The 24,709-nt window shown below is 46.8% G+C and overlaps 1 protein-coding gene across 15 annotated transcripts; it reads left to right on the forward strand.

The window, feature by feature from the left end:
• The first annotated feature begins 467 nt into the window (after positions 1-467).
• Positions 468-22,919, forward strand: ZNF384 (zinc finger protein 384). Of its 15 annotated transcripts, none has more exons than XM_085068782.1 (11): positions 469-743; positions 1,069-1,117; positions 1,981-2,170; positions 4,799-4,865; positions 5,010-5,250; positions 5,577-5,898; positions 17,805-18,029; positions 18,680-18,862; positions 19,655-19,733; positions 20,575-20,733; positions 20,899-22,919. In XM_085068782.1, the coding sequence occupies exons 3-11, from the start codon at positions 2,118-2,120 to the stop codon at positions 21,175-21,177; spliced, it is 1,608 nt and encodes a 535-aa protein (XP_084924908.1). In that variant the 5' UTR covers positions 469-743; positions 1,069-1,117; positions 1,981-2,117; the 3' UTR covers positions 21,178-22,919. The 15 variants fall into 15 exon arrangements, with proteins under 15 accessions (XP_084925026.1, XP_084924908.1, XP_084924925.1 ...); XM_085068799.1 differs by having other exon boundaries at positions 469-681; XM_085068832.1 differs by having other exon boundaries at positions 470-743; positions 4,795-4,865.
• The last annotated feature ends 1,790 nt before the right edge of the window (positions 22,920-24,709 follow it).

The following is a 24,709-nucleotide window of genomic DNA, read 5'->3' on the forward strand; positions in this document are numbered from 1 at the left end:
GCAAACCAGCCTGCGGGGAGTGCTTTCTGTCGGGTTAGCAGGACAAGCATGTTTCACAGAGCGCCACGACACGCTGCTGCCAGGCTGGGACATCCCGGGCGCCGGCAGCCAAACTTTGGGACAACTCCTCCGGATCATGCCGGCGGGCCGGGACCGTCCCGGGCGCTGGCAGGCACAACGCGTGGGACAGCTCCGCTGGATCAGCGCTATCCGCGCGGACCCTGAGGCGGCGGCAGCGCAATTATTATTCCCGGTGGTTCATGAATATTCATGAGGGTGACCGCCTCGCCTCCCCCCCCCCCCGCTGCCGTCACGTGACGGCGCGAGGCCGGAAGCGGCCCTGCCGGCCGGGCTCGGGGACGCCGCGCGCCCGCCCGCCCCCCGCGCGCCGCAGCCACTTCCGCCCTTCCGCCAGCCCGGGCTTCCCCGCGCGCCGGCGCCCTCCGCGCTTCCGGTAAGCGCGAGCGCGCGCGCCCGACCCCGGCCCCGACCTCCGGCCGCGGCGACCTCGCCGGTGCTCCCGCCCAGGGGAGCCCGCCCGGGGCCGCCGCCGCCGCTCCGCCGCCCCGATTGCGAGCGAGCGAAACCGCCGATGACGCCGTTCCGCTCCTGTCGGCGACCCGGAAGCGCCGAGGCGCGCCCCGCCCCCTGACCCGGAAGCGCCTCGCCGCCGTCTTTCCGGTGAGGAGGCCGCCGCCGCCGCCGCCGGAGCCGGGCCGGGGCCGCCGCTGGGGGGGAGCCCGGTAATGTGCGGGGCGGCGGGGCCGCGGGTGGGGGGCCGGGCGGCGGGACTTCCGGGGCCGGGGCGATCCGGAAGCGGAAATGGAGGAGGGCGGGCTGTCCGTCCGTCCGCCCGTCTGTCCCGGTGTCGGGGGCTCTGCCACGGGGGAGCCGCGCTCCGGGCCGGCCCCGCCCTCGGCCGCCGCGGGGGGAGGTGGGTCCGGGCCCCGCGGGGAGCGCCCGCCCCGCACATGGCCGGGGCTGCCCCGGCCCGCGGGCTCCGCCGAGCGCCGCTCGCTGCCATGCGGGGCCCCGGGCGCCCCGGTAACCGAGGCGGTTTGTTTGCAGAGCCGGCCCTGGAAGGAGGAGAAATGCAAGAGGAGGGAGAGTGAGAGGGGTAAGGAGCTGCCGGAGGTGTGTGAGTGACCCCCGGCCCTGCCCGGGGGCTGCCGCGGGCCGGGCGGAGATGGGGCGGGCCGCGGGTCCGGAGCTGGGCGCTGCAAGGCACCGGAGCTCCGGGGTGCGGGAGAAGGGACTGACCGCCTGCAGGGAGCTGAGGCGCAGGGACTGCCCTCTGCCAGGCACCTGTTCCCACACGGGCTCGCCCGCTCGGGGTGGAGGCTACACAAGTGTCGGATTTGGGATTCAGGACTTCGGCCGGCACATTCGGGGTGTTCCTGACGTGTTCAAATGCGCTTGTTGTAAAGATGTAGCAGCGTTTGAACTTTTTGGTTCGTGAGTTCTGTGAAGGCATTTTTGCTTTTGATCTAACAGCCTGCGTGGCTTTCAGCATCCTTAGTATTTTGCAGCAATTAAGTCTAAAAGCTCCTTGTCACTGAACAAAGATCTTGGGCAGACATAAAACAACAGTGCAAATTGTACCCGAGTATTGCACTCAGGGCTTTTTGTTGACTGAAAACTCTGTGCCACATAGGAAATAAAAGCCAGGCATCTGGAGAATAAAGAAAACTGTGTTAGAAGTCAACCTCGGAATAAATACCTGTATATCCAACCTTGATTGTGCCTTCCAGAAACACAGCCTCTACCTCACCGTACACTTGCATGTGCTTTTATCTGTCTGTTTATGATTTAAGTGATGACCTGCCAAGAAGTATAAATCCAGCACGTTAAGTATGTGACTCTGTGAGATCTAAACTCCAGATCCCTTGTCCCTTGTGAGTTCTCTGGTTCACTCGGTTGTTTATTTGGTGTATGTACGTTTGTGGTCTGTACATAGAAAGTGTTTTTGGTTTACATCAGGAGGGTACGTTGGCATCTGTCTGATACTAGACTGGTGAATAGGAAGAAGGTCCCATCTCTGGCGTGTTTGTGGAAGCTGGGATGATGAAGGCACTGCAGTGGGAACGTGCTGTGGTACAGGGTTGAAGCTCCAGCCCATGTCTGGTAGTTATAGAGCAATTGGAAGGGTTACGTGCAGAGTTCTGGTAAAGTAAGTGTGAGCAGCGTCTAAGGGGGCTGCCAATAGGGGTGCATGTTTTCAAAATACCCTTTAGCCTAAAAATGGGGTAGGGGAGGGACAGCTGTGGGTAATAGGACAGTAGGTTGGTGGAGGAATCTTACCTTTGTTTTCTGCCTTTGGAAGACTGGCTTGCTAGTGAAATTGCATGAAAGCTTCAACTTTTACATCATTTCTCCTTTTCCTCCACATTCTTATAACTCCAGCACACTTCAGCCTTTCAAGCCAAAAGTTTTGAGGCCTGATAATCTGCTCAAGCATGGAGATTTTTGGGTGGGGAGGTGGATTCTAAGGGAGTTTAATGAAATCAGAGTTGATTGAAGAATCCTTTGAAGAATCAATAAGAGCCGTATTTTGACTTGCACTCTTTGTAAACTGAGCAAACAAAAGTTAGATTCTCTGTGAAGTTCTGGTAGAAGGCTGGATGGAGACAGGCAGCCACTGAGTGCCCTGGCCTCTGCTAGTCTGGATTTTGGAATCTGGACTTGCCTTTTATTACTTGTTCTCTTTAAATAAGAAAGCTGTTGTGAGATTTTTGCTTAAATTGGCATCTTTCTGTTTAACTCCTGAAGCTTGCAGTTGCATCCAAGGCAGTCTTGGACAGCTACAAAGCTTCTTTGGAAGGTGCATCTGATCATTATAGGACACTTTATGTTTCTGGAGAGTCAGGTTCACTTTGGTGTTTTTGATGTGGAAGCTAAGCAAATATGTACTTATTTATTTAAAAAACAAAAACAAAACCAAGCAAAGAACCCCAAACTTGGAAGTTCCAAACAAAATACCCTTCTTCATTCAGGTGGTGCTCAATTGCCAAGGAGGTGTTCTCTCTTCATGTGTGCCCATCCTGTGGAAGAAAAAGTCATGTAATTAGGCATTACATGCATAGGGCCTTGCTGTGGGCAGCGTACTTAATAATTAATTTGGCTCAGAAAAGAAAGCAGAGGAAGGAAGGTAAGAGTCTTGCCCCATCAGGCTCTGATTGAATCACAGCAGTGTAAATCCAGAGTAATTCAGTCAGGCAGTGAGCAGTCTGACTGCATGCCACCAACGTAAGGTAAATAATTTATCCTTAAGTGTGTTTATTGGTTGATTTGCAGTGAGTGAGTGAGGCAGGAATACTTGGCCTTGCTGTTGCATGAGCAATTCATAAAAACAAAATTATCGGGTAATTTGGTTCATTTAAATACTGCTTCTCTACATAGAGGAAAATTACCTTTGCATTTGGCTCATACGCAGCAATTCCACATGTATTTATTCTGTCCTGATATAGCTCTGTAATGTAAGTGCTTCATGCTGCTGGGGGCATGCCTCTGAGCTCCCCTGATGATTGAGATAGGCCCTTCAGAAACAGTATTGGTTCATCAATTAGACTGCTGACAGACCCTGACAGAAATAGGAGTGGGACAGTTTGCAGGGAGCTGAATGAGAAACCTACAGCAGTTGCACTCTCTGCCAGATGTATTCTGAGCATAGTTTTTACCTACCACTTTTGCTGTATTTGTTCAGGAATAGGTACATCTTCTGCTTGAGAAAATATTATTTTGTTAATTTCTTTAGGTTTTGAACAGTGTTTTCACAAATGTAACAAACTTTGTCCACTAATGCTATTACACAGAGGACTGTAAGGGTTAGAAAGGAAAGTGCTTCTTCAGTCAGGTGTTCCTAAAGAGATTACACCTCTGTGTTCAGGAGACTCTTTTGGTGTCTGACTGGTCCTCTGAATGCATGGAGAGTTGAGGTGGAGCAGTGGGCACTTGGCTGGGGACAAAGTCCTACAGAATCTTGTCCCAAAGATGGGAAGGAAATGGGCAGTAGAGAGCTGTGCCATGATCTCACTTGGAAGTAGAGTATCTCAGGAGCATGGGAATCAGGGTATTTTCCAACTGCCTAGTCTCACTGGACGAGAGCAGGAATATTGAGTGATATTTCTGTGTTTGTCCGAAGAGTGGGGCTAGGGTGGGCAGCAGGAAGTTAGGAGCCCTAAGTTTGACTTCTTGGTCTGCTGTGGCTGTCTGTTATCTTGGGCAAGTCTGTTTCCCTCTCTCTGCCTGTCTTTCTTCCTGTGTAACATAATGCTAATGTCCCTTTGCTGCATCTGGGTCCTTAGTGTTGAGCTGGGGTGGAGGGACAGGCACGGTCCAAAATTTTCACTGCCTGTGGGGTCAGACCGTGATGGTGAAAAACTGTTTTCATCTGTACTTGCCTGATGCAGATGCACAGACTTCATTTATGCCATCTACTTGGGTGGATAACGATTGGGAAAATTTGGAGGTGTTCTGGGTTTCTAGTCGGTCCTGTTTTTTGCATGGAGGACTACTGGGCAAGGGGCATTTCAGATGGACCCAAGCCCATGGGAATAGCAGACACCTTTTTCCCCTGAAAATAATTTTTTTATTTGGGCACTTAGCTCAAGTGGGGGGATAAGTTGCTCAAGAAATACAGGGGAGATAAAGGAACTGTCACAGCATTAGACTGAGTCAGTTCCATGTTGGGGTCTCTTTGGGTTTAATGGTTTTTTTCTTTGTGTGTGTGTGTGTCTGTCTCCCTTATCCTCCATTCCTCTTCCCTTCCCCCTTCCTCCTGCCCCCTGTGCCCAGCTAGGATGGAAGAATCTCATTTCAACTCCTCCCCGTACTTTTGGCCAGCAGTGCCCACCGTCTCGGGACAGGTAGGATTTTCCAACCTGTTGTGTTGGTCTTGCTTCCTGTTAGAAGTCTATGCATGATGAGTGTTTCTGTTGCATTTCTTGCTCAGCCAAATGCTGGGCAAAGCTGTGCTGGGTATCCTAAAACCTGTCTTTCTCCCTGTTTAGATTGAGAACACCATGTTTATTAACAAGATGAAGGAGCAGCTATTGCCCACAGAGAAGGGCTGCAGCCTGGCTCCCCCCCACTACCCTGCCTTGCTGACAGTCCCCACCTCTGTGGCCCTGCCCACTGGTATCTCCATGGACTCGGACACCAAGCCAGAGCAGCTGACACCACACAGCCAAGCCCCTGTGACTCAGAACATCACCGTGGTACCAGTGCAGTCTGCTGGGCTCATGACAGCAGGTAGGGCACTCCAAAGGCTTTGGCAACATACAAAAGAGACTCTGGGATGGGGAAACAGAAGTCCTGGAGAACCCTTATTGGGCTGTAGATTGTTCCTAGCCTTACTGATGGTGTGGACTGCTTGGCATGGTTTCACTGTGAATCTCTAGGCATTCCATACATCCACCTTCTTTTGGCTTCCAGAAGTGGAGACTGGGAATGCCTTGGGAGGGGAAGCTACCCTTCTGTTTGTGTTATAGTCAAAAGTAGGTGTTTCTGTGGGATAAGGAGGTTGGGCATAATTGGAGATGTAATAACTGACTTCCTCCATCTTCCTTTGTTTGCAGGTCCTGGTCTGGTGATAACTTCCCCGTCAGGTTCTCTGGTGACCACAGCCGCCTCTGCCCAAACCTTTCCCATCTCAGCTCCCATGATTGTCTCTGCGTTACCCCCTGGCTCCCAGGCAGCCCTGCAGGTGGTTCCAGACCTGTCCAAGAAAGGGACAACCACCCTCACTGAAGGTGGTGGGGCTGGGGGAGTTGCCCCAAAACCACCCCGGGGCCGGAAGAAGAAACGATTGCAGGAGTCGGGGCTGCCAGAGATGAGTGACCCCTTTGTGCTGACAAATGAGGATGATGAGGACCAGCACAAGGATGGCAAGACATACAGGTGGGGAGTGGGCTTAAACCTTGACTCTAATACTGCATGGGGAAGGGGGTGTATTTAACCCTTCAAAGGGTTGCATGGGGAAGAAGAGATCTCTGCCTTGTTCCTAGAGAGTCCCTGAGTAGAGAATCTTTAAGCTGCAGATAGAGTTGAGTTTTTCTTCTGGTCAGGAATACTTACAAGCCGATGGGTTGACCCAAAACTAAGGATTTCCTTTTCGTGGATGGCCTTGATTTCCTGAATATATAGTCGTTTATGTCACTCGGTTAGTTAACAGCCAGGATGTTATGGAGGCTAAACTGTATCCTTGATGGCACAGCCAGTATGGCTGGTGTACTGCAGAGTGCAGTGCTGTCTGGTGCAGCTGGAGCACTATTGGTGTCCCTGGGTTCTCCTCAATAAGGACTCCAGTCTGTCCAGTGTAAAGACTACAGACTGGAGACACAGAGCAGGAACCAAACTGTGCTGATAGTGTCTGCTCCTGTGTGTATTGCCCCATGTGATCTCCTCCTATTTCAGCATTCCAAACAAAACAGGGGAAGAAAAAGTGTATTTCTGAATTAAATATAAGGGTATTTCTGAATCTTAAATGTGTTGAGTAAGAGGGAGGAGAGTTCTGAGCCCTGAGGTTGAGTTTCTGAGCTTGGAGGGATGTGGCTTGAGTTTACGAGTGGTGGGGAAGGGAGAGATAAGCTAGGAAGGAATACTTGAACCACAGGATAAGGAGTGTGGGTGTTTTAAAAAAGGTGGGAATCAGACAGCAGAAAGTGGTAGGGAGTAATTGTGATGGTCTGTCTTAGGGGGGAATCAGGAGTGCTTAAGGGAGATTCAGTGATAGGTGTTTCTGACGGATGATTAAGATAAGTAAGAGATGAAGTAGTACCCAAATTGAAACAGAATTAGAAGATGGTCCCTAGGTCTTCTCACTTTCCTGCAATGTGCCCAGGATCCCATCTCAAACAGTGCTCCTTTCACCATCCTACATGCTCTTTGTTTTGGTACAGTTATCTTTCTGGAATTAAGCCCTAGGAATATGAAGGCATCAACACAGAATCTTGCATCCACCTCAGGCAATTTTTCACTTCTAACTATAGCATTTTTTAAATGTTTACATTTTTTAATCAACACAGTTAAATGGGTACAAAACTAAAGCTTGGATCAGCCTTTTTTTCTTAGCCAACGTCCCAGTTCTTCCACTTTGAAAATATAATCAGCGTATGGTGAAGAAGGGTGGGAGTGTTAGGTAGCTTGCTATTTGTAATACCACCATTTATTTTGGTCTGTAGCCACAGTGCCACACTACTCAAGCTGCTTACAGTCTGGGTTGCTAATTAGGTTGTTAAATATGTATTTACAGGGGATACAATTGGCAGCGAACACTAGAATTAAAGCTGAACCAGGGCTTTAATTATAGCTCCTTGTTTACTTGTAAGTTTGGAAAAAAAATGCCCAAGACCAGGTGGAGTGACTCAGCAGAAAGTTTATGAACACGCATAGTCTGTGTAAGAGCTCATGAAAAAGGCTTTGCAGGGAAGAAACAGTTGAGTATGTATCTGGGAGCACGTCATTTCTTTACGTTTGAGATTACTTTATGTTTAGTCCTAGTGTGGTACCTCTTCCTCTGGCCCCCATCCCAAGCAGGCCTTCCCCTGAGCAGTACTAAGGTGTTAAAAAGCTAAATTGAGATTTACTGAAGACCATCAAGGAGTAAATCTGCCCTCCTTGAGATCTGCTCTTTGGATGATGCATACCATGTGCAAGTTTGGAACTAAAAATGATTGTTGGAAAAATAAAGGAAAGCGCTATCTTCTCTTGGAGCTGTGGGAGAGAAACCCTTTGTGGAAGATAGTAAAATCATTTCTTTGTAATATGCATATGAATAGACTCTCAAGTTAAAACTTTGAGGAATACTGAGATCCTTCTGTATTCTAGAGGATGATTTCAATAGTTCCCGTCACTACAGTATGCAGACATATGCTAGCTAATTTAAGACTGTGGGTGAGGTTCATCTACTCCTGCTTCTTTCTGAGGCTGGAGGAGGAGTTGGTTGTGGCATTCATATGACTACGTTTGTATGATTTCACTGATTCCCATGATGAGACACTGAGAATAGTCTACTCAAATTCCTGGAAGGAGTTGTACTATATTGATCAATGTGACTTTTTTTTTTTAAATACCCAATTCCTACAGCCTGGGATTATTTTGTCAAATCTAATTATTTTTTTAAGTGTTCTTTTTGAGCTCTGTGAGTTCTCTTGTCTTGAGTGTCTGGGCAGATGGCTAATATTTGTAATTCCCTAGAGTGGTGATAAAGTGTAAGACCTTGAATGAGCAGCACAGCTAGGCAGATGTGGAAGGTATTGGTGCACAAACCTTGATATATATATATTGCAGCTCATCCCCTTCTCTCCTGAATGTAGAGATTCCTTCTCCAGCAAATGGCAGCCATCATCTCTAGAAATTATTTAGTAGGCTGCTGTGAAAGTGGTGCAAGAATCTGTATAACTAGATTCTTCTTTGTAAGAAAAGGTGTGAGGCTTTGCTAATGATGGCAATACTTGCAGATCTTCAATCTCTATCCTTGGGATTAGTCTGTCAGAGACCTTGATGCTTTGTGTTGTGCTAGTGGAAGAATGCTTGCACCTTCAGGGGACAGCATCTAACCCAGTCCTGTGAAGCGTTTTCCTTCATGAGTAATGTCACTTCAGCCTTGTCTGAATTCATTGTCAGCTCTTGGTTAATCTTCCCTGACATCTTTTTAGAATTTGCTTTTTCTTTGGAAAATGAGATCAGCATCAGGAGTCTTTCTAGAAAGATGCTGGCATTGTGAAGCACATGGCTTCTTCCCAGTGCTTTAAAAGGTGCTGAGGAAAAGTTAGCAAACAATACAGCAGGATTGTTTTTTAGTCCAGGTGAGGTGCCTGTACCTGTGCACTTTTAGAAGTCTTTGATGTGATCAGTGGACAAGACTGATGAAGTGGTACAGCTGCTCTGGGTCAGATCATCAATTCATTCTCTTGATAGTTCTCTAAATAGTTTCTTTGTAAGAGGAAGAGAGCTCTCTATAAGCATTGCTAGGTTCTGATATTAAATAAAATCTAAGATGAATACCAGTTTATAGTCTGGAATGGTTTTGCAAGCTGTGCTCTGGAGCCTTGGATACCAACAGAAAGGTTGTAGGCTGCAGAAGGGCCTCGCTGTCATAGTGTAATCAACAAGCTCTCTCTTCTCCACTTCTGGTTTTGAGTTCTCCTTATTTTCAGTTGGGAACATCAGGGAGGTTGGGAGACAATAAGCTGAGGGACGTAGATTTCTGAGATGAGTCCAAGGTGCAAAAGTGTACAGGAGCCTTAGTAAGTTGAGCTGTAGGAGGTGAGAAAGCTGGATGGAGGCTCTCATTAGGGAGAAAATTATATACACAAGGGGAACCAGTGGTTCAAATACAGCAGGTGGGCATCTTCTCAGATGTGTCTTGTCTCAAGCGTGGTTTTTCTGCCCTGTATTGGATTTAGCATTTGTGTATGGTGAACTTCTCATAGTTTTGAATAGATTTGAAATGTGGTGGCTATAGCTTTTGTAAGCCACATATGTCTGTGACAATATTGTTAAATTTGGCAGTAGTAAGCTTGGAAAATAATCTATTAAGCATGCTCTGAGATGATTTATAGTTTGGTGGTTGAAATATGTGAAGGCTATATTCTCTTTGCTGTTTCTTGAGACTTGCATGACTCCAGGCACTGAACAGACTGTCCATCCCCACTGAGAAGACAAATACAGCCTAACTGCTCTGTTTCTGTGTGAGGCTGGACTACATATGTACTCTCTTTGCAGCTCTAAGCATCTTCTGGAGTTGCATTGAAGGGCCAAGCATGCTTTTCCTTCAGGCACAGCTGCCCCTCCTTCTGCTTTGGAGGGCAGTCTTTGTTTAGTGCCCAGTGTGGACAGTAACCTTCCCCTCTGATGGGCACAAAGGCAAGGTGTGAGAAGACATTCCTTGGTACAGATATAGGAGTGAGCATGAGTTATGTTGAGGGACTGGAGCTGCTTGTACTGAGGAAATCTGGTAGAGATGGGAACCAGAAAGGAGGAGAGAGAAAAGACAACAGTCTACAAATGAGGGAATGCAGCAGAGGATGTGATGGGAAGCCTCTTTGCAAAGGAGAGAGAGGAGAGCTAGCACAGGGATAAGCTACAAATGAGATACCTAGAACTGGCAGAACAGGGAGGGACAAGAGTATGGGATGTGGACAGACAAATAAAAGCATGGATGAGAGGAGACAGGTGTTAGGTAACTGAGGGAATGAAATAGGGAAGAGCCCCTGCAATAGAGGATCAAGAAGCAGGGGCATGTGGGTAAAGAGCTTGGGACTGGGGCTTGGTGCCAGAGAGGGGATTGCTATGAGCTAGAAGGCTAAGGGCAAAGGGGGAATTAATTTTGAAATGTCAGGCAGAAGGTTTGACCACATTCCCTCCAAAGCCTAGAAATATTAAACTCAGTGTTTCTAAATTTTGCCATGTCTTTGATGTCAGCACAAGAATGTGACCTCCTCTGGCAAAGAACCTCATTTCCCTCTTAGGCTAGAAAAAGGTGACAAAGTATTGTTGCTGTCATTTATCATCCAAACTGCAGTGGCAGAGGTCTGTGCAATGGATCTTAAGATTGCTGATGACCAACGTGGGTGTCAGTATGATGCCACATGTTGGAATTTCTGTTTGCTTTTTTTAACAAGTAGTTCCGTGAGCAGCGGAACTAATGAAGCCTGGTTTCCAGCGGCTCTCTCCTGTGTGGATTCTCTGATGTCTAATCAAGGGTGAGCTTATTAGCCTTTCCCTCAGCAGAGGACTCCAAGAGAGTCTCTCTTCTTTCCTCAGCTTCATATTTTTGAAAATTGTATTGACTTTTAAGATCCTTACCCCTTTTTTAGATTGGTTGAAGTTGGCTTATGATCTCAGAACTCAAAGGAAGACAGTTGCACATGCACATTTACATATACACGTGCTGTTTGTACACATGATCCTTGCTTTGTATATAAATGCAGTGCTTGGAGGTTAGAAAAATGACAGACTGGCCACATGCCTCAGGGTATAATAAGGTAAAAACTTGCCTTATGGCAAGTTCTCTCCCTTCTGCTGAGATACTGTAACTGTACTGTGCATGGATGTGCTTTCCCTTGGCAGTTCCTCATAGTGCCAAACAGAAGGAATTGGCAGGAAAAGTTCTGCAGTCACAAATTCTAATTTTGGCATGTTGCTTGTCAATGGAATGAGTGTGTGCAAGAGAGTAAGGGGGACAGTTACAGTTTCAGCTGGGGAGAGAGAGAACTTCAAAACTTTTCTTGTGCCTCTTATCTGATCACACCTTAATTTGGCCCTATTGAGTCAAAGCACTTTAATACCATCCTTGATTAGTTATTGGTACATGATAGGCTGTCAGAATCCTGCATGTTCGCTCAGCCTGAAAGGAATGTTCTGTTAAAAGAAATTAAAATGTATTGACATGGAATTGTGGAATTGAGGACGATAGTTTGGGGAAGGCATTTGCTAGTATGAAGAAATGTCAATTACACTTGCCTCTGCCACATTGCAGTGGTATCCTACAGCCCTACAGATTATCTTGCCATGAAGTGTGTGCAAGTATGAGTTAGGTTGAATCGTCAGTGGGTTTGCATTTGTCTAAGGCTACAAATGACCACAGTGAGTTATTCTGAAATAAATAACATTTGGAGTTCCCAAAACCACAATCTCAAGTATCATTGAATAGTCCTCTGTTACAGGTCAGACCCTCTTGGTTTGCAGAAGTGCTGCATCTCATAGCAGTAGCATAGAAATCTACAGTAGTAGTGATATGAATGTATATAATGGGAATTTTCCTTTAAAGGAAACAAAGGGGTCACAAATACCAGTTTGGCTACTTGGAATTAGTGGGTATGTCTCTCTTACTATGTTTCACTCTGTCTTTTGTGATTCCCTTCCCTTACAAAAATAAAGCAGGGACATTGCAGGGACAGATGAGTGCCTATGGAGCACTGATACTTCTGTGGTGGGTACAAGAGATGAGTGATTCTGCTTCACGAGGTTGGAATTGCATGTGGTCGACAAGGCTTAAGGCTGCACAGAGTGGTGATATAAAAAACGGAATGCTTGCTTGTTAAGTATCTGTCTGTGCAACATAATAAGAGTGCAATTTTGTGGAAACAGTCAATAGGGCTGTGTCAGAACGCACCTACCTGCATTGCGGAGCCAAATTATGGTGACATGGATGACCTTAATCCTGGCATTTCGAAATTTCCTAGTGCTTTCTAATGGGCCTTTTGTATTCTTTTAATTTGAGTTCTTGCATGTTATTACTATACTAGGAAACACCTTATTGTGTTTTATTGTTTTGTTGGTCTTTTATGCTAATGCTGACTGATTTAAAAAATTGGTAGACATTGTCTTAGGCCTGATGTTCAATGATTTGGAGGTCAGCAGAAAGTCATGGCTGATAACTTAAAAGCAGTGCCGGTGGATAGCTGTAAAAAAAGGGATCCTTATATGGTTGTTAAACTAGAACTGTTCAGACAAAATACATTTCAATGTAGTCCTGTGGAATACTTAGCCTTTTGGGACAGTGTGATTTCTCCAGCAGCCAGGGATTGAGGTCCAGATGTTTGGACACAATGGAAAACATTATCAGACAGAAGTGTCATGTTGGGCTAATGAATATCTCTGATCTAAAGATAAGGAATATGGAGGAACAGTATCCTGGAAAGCAATGACTGTGAAAAAGACTTCTAAGAATTAAGTGACATCATGAAAGCTCCCAGTGCGAGACTGTAATAGAAAAGGTTAAGGTGCAACTGTTGAAAGCATAAATGATAGAGTCATTAAAAGAAAACAGGCAACTTACAAAGTGTGCTGAAATACCACAAAATTCTGGGTCAGGTATTTTTAAGGTCATTTGGAAAAATGGGCAAAATGCAGGAATGCCCTCAAACCTGAGAACTGGGAAAGTGCCATATGATGAGAGCATTTAAAACCCCTCACCGCCTTGCCAGGAGAGTATGCTTTTCTACAGCCTTATCGAGCCAGTAGGTGACTGAAGGACAGTGGAAATAAGTTGACCCACGATCTCTGAGCACAGTTGATGGATTTGTTACACACACCAGTAGTGTACATTTTTCAGTGGAAGCACAGAGTTGACTTTTGAATAGAAACTGAGGCTGGGTGTACCAGCGCATGAACAGGAGGTACAATTCCTGTGCCTTCATTTAACATCTTCATACCCACTGGCTTGATTTAGGTGTTATCCAGGTTTTGTACCTGTGTATCTTGGATGTTAGTTTTGTCTCCTTTCCCCGTCTCTTAAAAAATATTAACAAGAAAGTGTTTAACTTCAGCTTAAAAAAATCAGGGGAATGTGACGGTCAAGTTTGCATTTATCATGAACTGTGCATCCATTATTATGCTATGCTTGCATTAGTTACTTCATTAACTCTGCATTGCAAAGGCAGGACATTTCCTTCCTTGCTAAATGAACTGCTGACTCTGACAGCTTAAACTTACTCCTATCATTCTAGTCTAACTACAGACCTTCCTGTTTCGATTTTTATTTTACTCATGGTCCAACTTGCATTTGTAGCCTAAGAGAAGGACGAAATTAACTTGTAAGACTAAACTCAGTAGATACTAGGAATTTGAATACTCAAATCCCTGTAGAAGCTTACATAGTTTTCACAACTGTGATACTGATTAATTAAGCACTTGATTGAAAAAGGCTGTTAATCCATGTTAGGCAAATTTTACTATGAGCTGGTATTTCAGATGGTATTTTATCTCCTAACAGCATCTGATGAATGAGGCGGAACATTCCATGAAAAGTGGAAAAAAATACAGCACTGTGTGCCACAGAGTTGTAGTCTAGTTCCTATAAGCATCATTTTGTTTATGACTCATTGTGATGACTTTCATATGGGAGAAGAATTAGAATTGTACATCCACCTTTTACTGGCATTTCATGATTTTTGAGGGTGTCTCTGTCTAACATGAACATTTTCTGAATGTCTTACCTTATTTCCCTGAAGATTTCCTATAAAGCGAAAGCATTGTAAACATTGGAAGGGGTTACTTTTGGTCCTGGCATACAGCTGAGTGCTAATTTAACTGTTCATATGAACCTCTGTGTTATTAAGGATATTTTCTCCAAGGCTGTCTGAATTTGCAGAGCCATAACAAGCAGCTGCAGGGATGTTGTGTCACACTGTCAATGGGAATGCTGCAGTCATTTCTGTTACTTGCTGTCAGAAAGAATACAGCCAAAGGAGGGGTAGTTTAGAAGCACAGTGGGGAGACTATTAAAAATGGATATTAAACAGAGGGGGGGTGGAAATCAATTATTTCATATAGTGTTTCATTCATGCTTAGCATGGAGCAATCCCTACTTTTTTTCTCCCCAGCCTGAATTTCACTGGGTAGAAGGGAAATAGAATACTGCTAGTATCAAATGGGATGTTCTCATTATCCATATAGATTTAACATTTTTTTGAATCCATATTTGCCCACTAGAGGGCTGATTGCATCTTCCCTTTTAATATTTGATGATGTCTGAGGCAGAATTGCGAAGCCCTTAATTAAATGGATCATTTGTTCCCTTGAAAAAGCCTGATACCACACAATATAAAATTCTGAAATGCAGCTTTCTGTTATATTCCAGGGCTTTTTTTAACTCATAAGGCTCATGAATTTGTTAATGCTGCGTAACAGTCTTGCTCTCTCAGGGCTGATGCTAATTAGATGATTAGAAAATGAGTCCTTGCAAGACTTTCATTCTAAATGTTGTTTGAAAAACAGTATCAGAATGTCTATAGCTGCTAAATTCAGACAATAGGGGTTGGTTGGTTGGTTGGTTGGTTTGGGGCTTTTGTTTTGATTTTGAGGGGTTTTTGGGGGTTTTTGTTATTGTTGTTGAGCCCTGGTTTTGCTAGCAGTCAGGTTTATCACTGTTACATGAGTGCCAGTGAGGTTTTGAAACAATTTCTTTATAATTTTATTTTGAAAATGGAAAAGGGCATGCAGTCTGTTTCTCTTCATTAATGTTTATTTTAGAGAATTTCTGACCTGAAGGCAGTTACCTGGCAAAGCAAGTAAGTAAAGGAAAGGGTGCACAGAAGTTACGGAAGATAAAGTAGATGGCTTTATGGCACTATAGATTTAATGCATGGGACTACTTAGACTTGATGGCATGGTAAAGTTCATTAATTTTTCAGAACAGAGTGGACTATTTAAAATATAGAGTCCTGTGTACAGCACAGAAGAGATTAGTGCCCAGCATTTTCTTGAAACTAGAGCAAAACCCTTAGAAGGGTATTTCTCTCAGAAAGGTAGCTGGATTCTCAGAATATTGACTGTAGGGGCCAAGTGACTGAGACCATGCTGTAGCCTCTGAGCGCTGTTCCAAAGATACATTATTCTCATGGTTGGAAAAGGCCTGTTTCCTCTTGGATTTTTTTAACTCCTGGTGTCAGTTGTTGTTTCTCATTATAACTTTCTTTGCTCATAAAATAAGCCCCTAGTAATTGATACTTTTCTCCCTATGTAGATTTATTGAGGTATTGGCCAAGTTATCTTTTAAGCTTTGCTCCAAACCTAGATCGACTGCAGTCAGTGAATCTTTCCTGCAAAGCCAATTTTCCACATGCCATCACTCTTTAAGTTTGCTGAGCCTGTGTGAGTTTTTCAACAATTGTTGACAACAAGGACTTTGGAATTAGACATGCTGTTGGCAAGAACAGTTGCTCCACTCCCGTTTACTAAAATTATACCTGCTATTCCCCTTTGTTTTGGTGAACCATATTAGCACAGTGTTGCACTGGGAGCTTGTTTTCAATTGAAAGGTTCCTTATCAGAGGGCTGATGTTGTGGAACGGGGCTCAATTGAGAGTAATGGAAGTCAGCATCTGCTGAGAAGGAGCTCGCTAAAAGTCAAGCATGGGATTATGCTGTAATTGCTTGCATTAGCAGGGAACTGGACTTGGTAGCTCAAAGGTATTTTTCAGTTCAGTATTCACCTCAAAGTTATTTTTAACGTTGGTGCTTTCAAGGATACACAGTCCTCAATCCTGTAAGTATGACTTGATTGCTGCCAAATACATATGCTGTATTCAAGTCTAGCGTTTCAGGAAGCCGGGAACAAACTGTGCAAGTTGAGATAGTTTGGTTTACAAACCAAGAGCTACTTTATTTTAAAGATGGTTCTGATGTTCCTTTCTAATCATTATGTCTTTAATAGGCATAGGGATAAACAGCCAAATTGCTTCTGTTTGTTGGTTGCAGAAGGGATTGGTGTGTGTGTGTGTGAGGAGGGATTTATATGAGGATGTATTTCGTTTGCATGTTCTGTTAGGGCTTGCAATTAAAATGGATTAAGAGAAAGATGAAGGTAGGACACGTGGGAGCAACTCTGAGACGATAATGAATGTAAAAGAGCAAAGGTGGAGAGGAGGGAAATGTTATGACAGGTGTGTGTTCAAATGCTTGCTAGGGAGGCATGGCTTCCAGCTAAATGGCTTGGAATCAAGCTGTGGCTTGGAAGGGCCTGTGGAAGTTAAGGTAGGTGCTGGATAAATACTGCTTACATGACATACGCTAATCAGACTGCACACGTCATAAAGCTTCTGCTTCCAACAGAGTCACAACTAGATGTAATCAAGTATCCTCCAGAGAGGAGATGGATATGGGGAACAGCAGGATTAGCTCTCTGTGGCTGGTATTACCTGCAGAGACTTCTGTTGATGAGGAGTTTTGTAAACACAATAAAACTCAAGGAAATTCCCAGAGAAAACCACTGTGAAAGTTGAATTCATGTTAACCAGACTTCCTCTGGATGGCATTTCTTCTCTCTAATGTGACCCTGGAAGTTACATGTGCAGGTTCAATTTTGTCTTTAATGCAAATGAAAAACCTAAATTCAGATAAACCTTAACTCTGCCCCTTGGCTGACATACATTTGCGGGGGAGGGGGAAATAAGTTCAGTAACTTGGATGCAGCTTCTCTCTCTGTCAAATTATCAACCACAAAAGCTTTTACCATCTTGAATTGTAAAACAGTAAGAGCTTCTCTTAACAGCCTGGTGTCGTGGTGGAGGAACAGTTTTTAACAGCAGCATCCTTAGCAGAGCAATGCCAACTGCTTCTTCTTGTTCAAAGAGTCTGTGTGTTAACAAATACATTTCTGATCATTATGGGAACAGATGGATCCAAACGCCCAGACAAAACATTTTGCATCACATCAGTAAGACTGAAATGATAAAAACCCACTAGACCAATAAAATACCACATTTGATATCCACAGTATCTTTGTGAGACCCAATAGGAAAGCAGCACTGCTGTTATTTTCAGCATTTTGTATCCTAAATATTTGAGTGTCTTCTATGAAAATGGGAGCAGCGTTAAGTGGATTTGGCCATAACTGCTCTCACAAGTGTTGCAATACATGGAATTAACTTCTAATATGAACTATAACCTGCGATTTCCAGGTTTTCCAAGGATTTTTTTACCTAAATAAATTATAGATTAATGAAGTGGGGGTTTTGTCTGGGAATTATTCCTGTCCCCTTAGGATTGCTGTTGGAAAATTTCTGAAGTGCTGCCCTGTCTCTCTTGCAAGCCAATTGGTTTCTTCCGAGATCTTTGCTTGTCTGGCTGTGAGGTATTGTTTGGTCTGTTACGCCAGTTCCCACTTTAAATTTGTCCCCCTGGGACTGGAGCATTCGCAGCCAAGCAGTATCCCAGGTGAAGCAGTATCCCCAGTACCACATAGTGGGAACTTGCCCCTTCTTCAGTCAGTGTGGAAGATCCCATCCAACTAGAGTTGATCCATATTGGGGCTTACCCCCGTGTGACACTCTCTCTTCCCCTCACCCCGGTCCCAGGTGCCGGATGTGTTCGCTGACCTTCTACTCCAAGTCGGAGATGCAGATCCACTCCAAGTCCCATACGGAGACAAAGCCACACAAGTGTCCTCACTGCTCCAAGAGCTTCGCCAACAGCTCCTACCTGGCCCAGCACATTCGCATCCACTCGGGGGCCAAGCCCTACACGTGCAGCTACTGCCAGAAGGCCTTCCGCCAGCTCTCCCACCTGCAGCAGCACACACGGTAAGGGCCAGAGGAGGCTGGGGGCCCTCTGCACTGCATGTTGCCGTCATCCCAGCATGCTGTGAGCACCCTCAGTGGGCAACTGCCTGAGGAGACCTGGCTGGTTTTCACAGGCTGGTCAGGTCTTGTGCACGTCAGACCGGCAGTAGCCGTATCCAACATGTGAGACTTGTCCCTGGCTGTGAGGGGCTGGGTGTGCTCAGGTTAGCGCTGTTCAGCCGCAGAGGCGTCAGCAATGGAGTGACGCTTTCTGACAGGAGGTAGGGCTGGTTACGTCAGTGTGAGAGTAGAGTGGGCATAGGAGCACTGTTCCCTGTCACCTCAGTGTAGTTCAGCCAAACATCTCAAGTCCAGGCTTGCAGCCCCCCTGCTATTTCAGCCGTAGGCTTCCCACACACAGCTCTGCCAATGCCCCTCAGTCCAAGCTCTATAGTTCCTCTCTCTGGATCTTCCCCCGGTGCGGACAGACCATGGTCTCTTGAATCCAAGGGGAGCACAGTTTGAGACCAAGAGAGCTCATGCTGTGTTCGGAGTTCCTTCACGTAGCAGATAGCGTGGTGCTGTCCCACCCCCTTTGTGCCCTCATTCCATCAGCACTAGCCAGATGGCGGTCATGTCCAACTGCTGCTGCTCCTCCTCCTCTTCGGCAGGATCCACTCCAAGCTCCACACGGCGATTGTCAAGCCGCACAAGTGTCCTCACTGCTCCAAGAGCTTCGCCAACACATCCTACCTGGCCCAGCACCTCCGCATCCACTCGGGGGCCAAGCCCTACACCTGCCGCTACTGCCAGAAGGCCTTCCGCCAGCTCTCCCACCTGCAGCAGCACACACGGTAAGGGCCAGAGGAGGCTGGGGGCCTGGCCCTGGTCCCCCCGCGCTGCCGGCATGCACCTCTGGAGCACGCGCGCCAAGCATGCGGGGGGCGGGCGGGGAATGCGGCCGGCTGCACCCCCAGAAGGAGGTGACCCACCAGAGTGGACGGAGTGGAGGCTGCGCAGGAGACACTGACCACGGCAGGGCTGAGGTGGGCACGTGCTGTCCCTGGGGATCCTTGGTCTTGCACCGCGGGCGGCACAGAGAGAGAGAGCGATAGAGACAGAGGCATTGGCTGTAGGGGATCCCACCCTGGCACTACGGGGGTTGGACTGAGTGTGTGGAAGCTGCTCCTGGCATTGCAGGGGGACAGGGACAGATTAACACTGTAGGCGAACTCAGCCTGTTACTTAAAAGTGTTGGGAGTGCCTATCCTGAGAAGGAACAGAGCTGCTTTCTTGGTAGTGTGGAAGCAAGAGAACAGACTCCTCTTGGTCATTTGGGACTCCTGAGTTTGGAGCAGGGAGCCTGGACCTCCAGACCCCTTCCCAATACATTTTTAGGTAGCTCACATACTGAACTGTCTAGGCATTCATAAGCTCTTGCTCCTTGGTCCTAGTCACTCTCTGAAATCTGCTTGATTGCTTGTCTTCTCCAACTTCTAACTGGACACGGGAGCTGGGCAGAGCTCTCTTTGTCCAGCTAGAACAGCATCTGGAGGCAACATCATCCTCTTCACAGCAGCAGGCCCTGGCAGTCTGCCCTGTCTGCCTGCTCACTGCCTCCCATTTGTGCTCTTCCTCCTCAACAGTATCCACACCGGGGACCGACCCTACAAATGTGCTCACCCTGGGTGTGAAAAGGCTTTCACCCAGCTTTCCAACTTGCAGGTAAGGAGCTGGGTGTGTCCTGCTCACCAGCAGGGGTGTCAAGGGTGCCTGTGGTAGAGGAGATGGAAGAATTTGGGCAGCCAGGAGGAGAGTAAAAGAATACAGAAAGCTATTGAAGCCCTGGGCAGGGAAGAGATTCCTGACCTCTGTGGCATTAGCGTCCCAAAGAAGTCACATAAATAATTGCAACTTGTAAAATTGTGAACTTGACTTGAAAGCAGTGAGACCAGAGTAAAGTTCCTCCCATCTGTTTCACAGTTTTCTAACTTAGCTGGGGAAAAACTTCTGCAAAATGTTACACCAAATAAAGTCTGGGTATCTGGGTGGGTTTTTTGTTTGTTTTACAATGAAATGGAAAGGATACGGGTAGGGATGTAGGGGAGCAGATGTGGTGTGTCCTGTTGCAGTACCCTGGAGGAGGGGGACTGTAGAGTGTGCCAAATAGCAAAGAGCTGCAAACACCTGCAAGCAGTTAAAGCAAATCCTGCCCTGAAGATATTAAATGCAGTGAGCAGATGTGATGGGGGGCAGAAAAAGAGAGACCAGGAAAAGACTCATGGAAACTGAGAAGATGGGGGGTGTGGAGCATTAGAAGTCTCTGCTCTTCAAACTCCTAGTATGCCTGAGAAGAAAGAGCACGTGTGGGGAAGGTGTGGTGGGCTGGAGGGAGAAGTTCTGTCCACTGTGCTAGGAGCCAGGTGTACCTTCCTCAGCAGCCAGGAGCCTGGGAAGCTTGGGGCCTGGCTGGAAGGGGGTGTCTGAGGTAAAGCTGTCTCCAGTACTAATATTCCCTTCCTTCCTCACACTTGCTTTCTCTTTCCTCCCCGCTGCTGCCCCCCAGTCCCACAGACGGCAGCACAACAAAGACAAACCTTTCAAGTGCCACAACTGCCACCGTGCGTACACGGATGCTGCCTCGTTGGAGGTACACCTGGCCACGCACACGGTGAAACACGCCAAGGTCTACTCCTGCTCCATCTGCAGCCGGGCCTACACCTCGGTGAGTGTTTGCTGGCCCTGGGGGATAGCAGAAGTGGACAGACTTCCCAGGGAGCAGCTCCTCTAGATCCAATGGGAGGAGTCCCCAGAGCTGCCGTGTCCCTCCCTGTTGGCTTTGGCTTTTGCGAGCTCATCCCCTCCTCTCACGCGGTTCTTCCCCTTGCAGGAGACGTACCTGATGAAGCACATGCGGAAACACAACATCCCTGACCCACAGCAGCAGGTGGTTCAGGCACAAGCCCAGGCCTCGCAGCAGCAGCAGCAGCACTTCCAGCCGCAGGGCGGGGGGGCAGCAGGGGGCCCTTCTGGAGACACTAACCAACCCAACCCTCCCCCCCAGTGCTCCTTTGACCTGACTCCTTACAAGACTTCAGAGCATCACAAGGACATCTGCCTCACTGTCAGCACCAGCGCCATCCAAGTGGAGCACCTCTCGAGCTCCTAGAGACCTCAACCCAGGGAGCAGAACGCCTCTTGTGCATAGCCTGTGCCAGGGGCACCGCTTGTGCAGCGGCCCTCCTCGTGCAACAGTTTCTGGCCTCTCCTCCTGCAACAGCCTCTTCTGGCCGTGTAACCTTGTTCATGGCAGCCCCTTGAACAACAGCCTGTCTCAAGGGGGTGCTCCTTCTGTGCAACAGCCTGCCTGGTAGGAGGATGCTTCCTTGTGCAAGAGCCCCTTTCCTGTGCTGGGATCACTTCCTCATGCAAGAGCCCCTCCTTTGAAACCCAAAGAAAGGCCCCTGTTTTGCCTTCTCTCTCACTGTAGGATGCGTACGAAGCAGGGTTGCGTGCTGAGACACACATGGTGGATGGGATGGAGAGATGGCCCTTGTATGTACAGGGGCTTGGACACGTTTTTAGCAGGCCACAGAATAATGTGGCAGGGTTCACAGCTGGATGGGGTTCTTTGAGGATTGCCTTGAGTGTCTAAGAGAGAAATATCCATTCCTGTCCCTCCTGCTTGTGAAAGGGAGGAGGGGTTGCTTGTCCTGCCCCAAGGACTAGATGGGAGAAACCTTCTCCCCAGTGGAAGGTGAGACCAGTGGAGGGGGGGAGAGGTGAGGCATGTTCTGTGGGATGGACAGGTGCCTACACTGCCCAAGGGCTGTGGAGTATTGCATTCTTTCTCCTCCCCTGGTGGGGAGCAATAGAGAGGAGTCTGTCTGAACTGGCTGCTGCCTCTCTCTCCCAGCTGTTTGAGCAGCACGATGGCCCCGTAGGAATGTGGGTTCCTGCTCATTGCTCTTCCTGCCTGTTGTGGATGATATCCTAGCAGCTTGTACTCCTCCTCCTCTCCCTCCTGCTTTTTCCCCCACCTCCTCAGAAAAGCCTGCAGGCATCAACAACAAACCAAAAAGCAACTGGAGGGAGGGTAAGAGACTGCCAAAATAATCATCACCCTTCTCTCTACTCCCTTTCCTGAAAGGCGGAATGACAGCAGTTCTGACACTCACATACCTGTCCTGCCCCCAGTTTCCCAAAGGGAAAGAGGAGGAGGAGGAGGAGGAGAAGGAATAGACCAGTCTTTTCAAGGAGCTGACAGGAGGCAGGGAAAGGCTAGCTTCTCCTGCTCATCTCCTGCCAGAGTGCTCTCCCAGGCTCCCTCTTGCCAAGACGGGCTGGACTCACATGGCAGTGGTGGCCTCTTCTGGACCCTGGTCATGGGAGAGAATCCCCAAAAGGTGGACAGTGGAGAGAAGGGGATGAAGATCCCCACAGAGAGACCAATCTAATGAGAAGGGGGAGCCAACAAGAATAAACTGAAGGCCCCTTGAATTTATATATATATATATATATAAATATCTATTCCCCACCCCTGGCCCGCTCTGTCCTTGCTGTAACTGTTTCTATCTCTGTGTTTATAAAACGCATTATCCTGGCGAATTTTTATTTTCAATCTTCGTTTGTTTTTCCCTTTCTCTTCGTCTTCAATTCTTCTTCCTCTTTTTTTTTTTTTTAATTGGTCCACATGACTGCTAGTCTTGTGTGTTACTTGTTAGTTTCTTTGGATCATGGAGGCTGACTTGGAAGAGAATGAGAAGGCAAGGGAAAAAGCATGTGTTGTTGGGTTTTAAAATCAGTCACCCACCCAAAGCCTATAGAATCCCAGACTTCTGTATGAACAACCAATAGGGGCTTTTTTTTTTTTTTAACCACCCTGTATAGAAATAAATTGGTGTAAAAGGCTCCTTGAAGGTGCTGCTGCAAGCAGCCTGCCCCTGTGACGTGTGTTCCTTCCCCCTGCACCCGAGCCCTGCAGGAGCCCCTGGCTGCCGTGAGTCCCGAGGGGCTGTGCGGGGCGGGGCGGGCGCGAGGGTGGCACATCCCTGCCTTTGGCACTTTGCGGTTTGCACAAGGAAAGCGAGGAGCTCTGCACCTGGGGAGCCTGTGCCAGAAACCTTCTTCTCTGCGTTAGTCACCAGGGTTGGCTGCAAACGGGTGGAGTGTTTGGTAGGTGCATAGGTTAGGCTAGAAGGAGTTGTATGGTTTGCCTCCTGCATTTCACAGGTGACATTTCAATCCATTTTGACTGTGTTGAGCCCCAAGAACTAATGTGTATTTGAACTGTGTTGACAGAATGCATTGGCTTGATATTGAGGCACTGGGACTCAAAATCCATTGGCAGCCTGCTGCAAGGGCTTCCTGTTCTTACTGTTGAAATATTTAAGCGAGATTTCTCCTTGCTTTGGCTTGTGGTTACTAGTTCTGGAAACATCCATCCCACTGATTTAGAGAGCCTGAATGGGACTTTTTCCCCCAGACTTGTATTTAAACACTCTAATGTCCCTTCTCAATCCACTTTTTGACAAGGTAAACAGATAGAATTCCGTAAATCTTCCACTCTAAGGGATTTCCTCCAGCCCATGAATTATTCTTGTCTTTCCTTTCTACATCTTGTCAAATTTTTCAGTATGTTATAAAAATGGTCCTTTTCGAATTGAGTATTGAAGCCCCAGTGCCATGGATGAGGTTCCTCCTGGCCCTTTGCCTTAAGTTTGCAGAGAATTGTGTTTTCCCTCTTCTCACAGCATTATACAGGAGCTCACAGTGGCTGCTTGTGTGGTCAAGTCTGATCACCCAAAGTCTTGGCTTTCCATGATAGTGTTTTCCCTTCTCTACAGGTCTGGGTTCTTATTTCCTGGATGTTTCACGTGAGGCTGTGTCCAAGTCCAATCTGTGTGAATGAACCTGGCTGACTGATGGACCAGGTTACTCACAGCTTTCCCAGTTCTGTCACCCACAAACTGTATCAGTTGTTATTTTTACTTTCAGATCCAGGTTGAAATGCAATATTGCATCTGACCTATGCTAACTTGAAAAGCATCATTGAGTGCAACTTTTCATTAGCTTCTTTTTGAGACATGCAGGCTGGGCATTTCTTAATCCTTTTAGTATGTGATTATGTACAGTAAATATTTCTGACTTATGGTGCTAGGTCAATGCCTTATAAAACTTGTAAGTATGTTGCACCTATGCAGTCCCCTTTGTTAAACCAAATGTATAATGATGTCATCTAAGAATGAAATTAAGGTTTGGGTTTCTTTTTTTTAACTGCAAAATCCGTATTTCATAAAACCTTTGTGTTACAGGTTTTTTTTTTTCATTCACCAATTCTTCATCTCTACAGTTTTTCCATAATTTTGTCATCAAGTCGTTTCATTTGCCTTTTGGGAGTACTGTCACGAGTGTCTTAAGGTGTTTCTCTAATATCCCAAGTTTAATTAAGATCAGAATCACTGGGCTAGAGAGCTTGTTGGTGAACTCTTTCAGAACTCCTGTTTCTTTGCTGATTTCAAAATACACATCCTTAGTAGGTGTTGTCTCATCTCCTGTTTTGATACTAAGGTACTAGATAGAAGTTGCTATTTTCATGACTGCTAAATTCTGTTCCTTTCTCTAAATGGAATTGGCAGTATTTGTTGACTGGTTGCTCCTGTTCTGTGTCACTAGTATTTTCACCATTTTTATCTAGCATG

The sequence above is a fragment of the Lichenostomus cassidix genome, chromosome 1 (genome assembly GCF_008360975.1).
Source record: "Lichenostomus cassidix isolate B80296 chromosome 1, HeHo_3.0, whole genome shotgun sequence".
NCBI lineage: Eukaryota > Metazoa > Chordata > Aves > Passeriformes > Meliphagidae > Lichenostomus > Lichenostomus cassidix.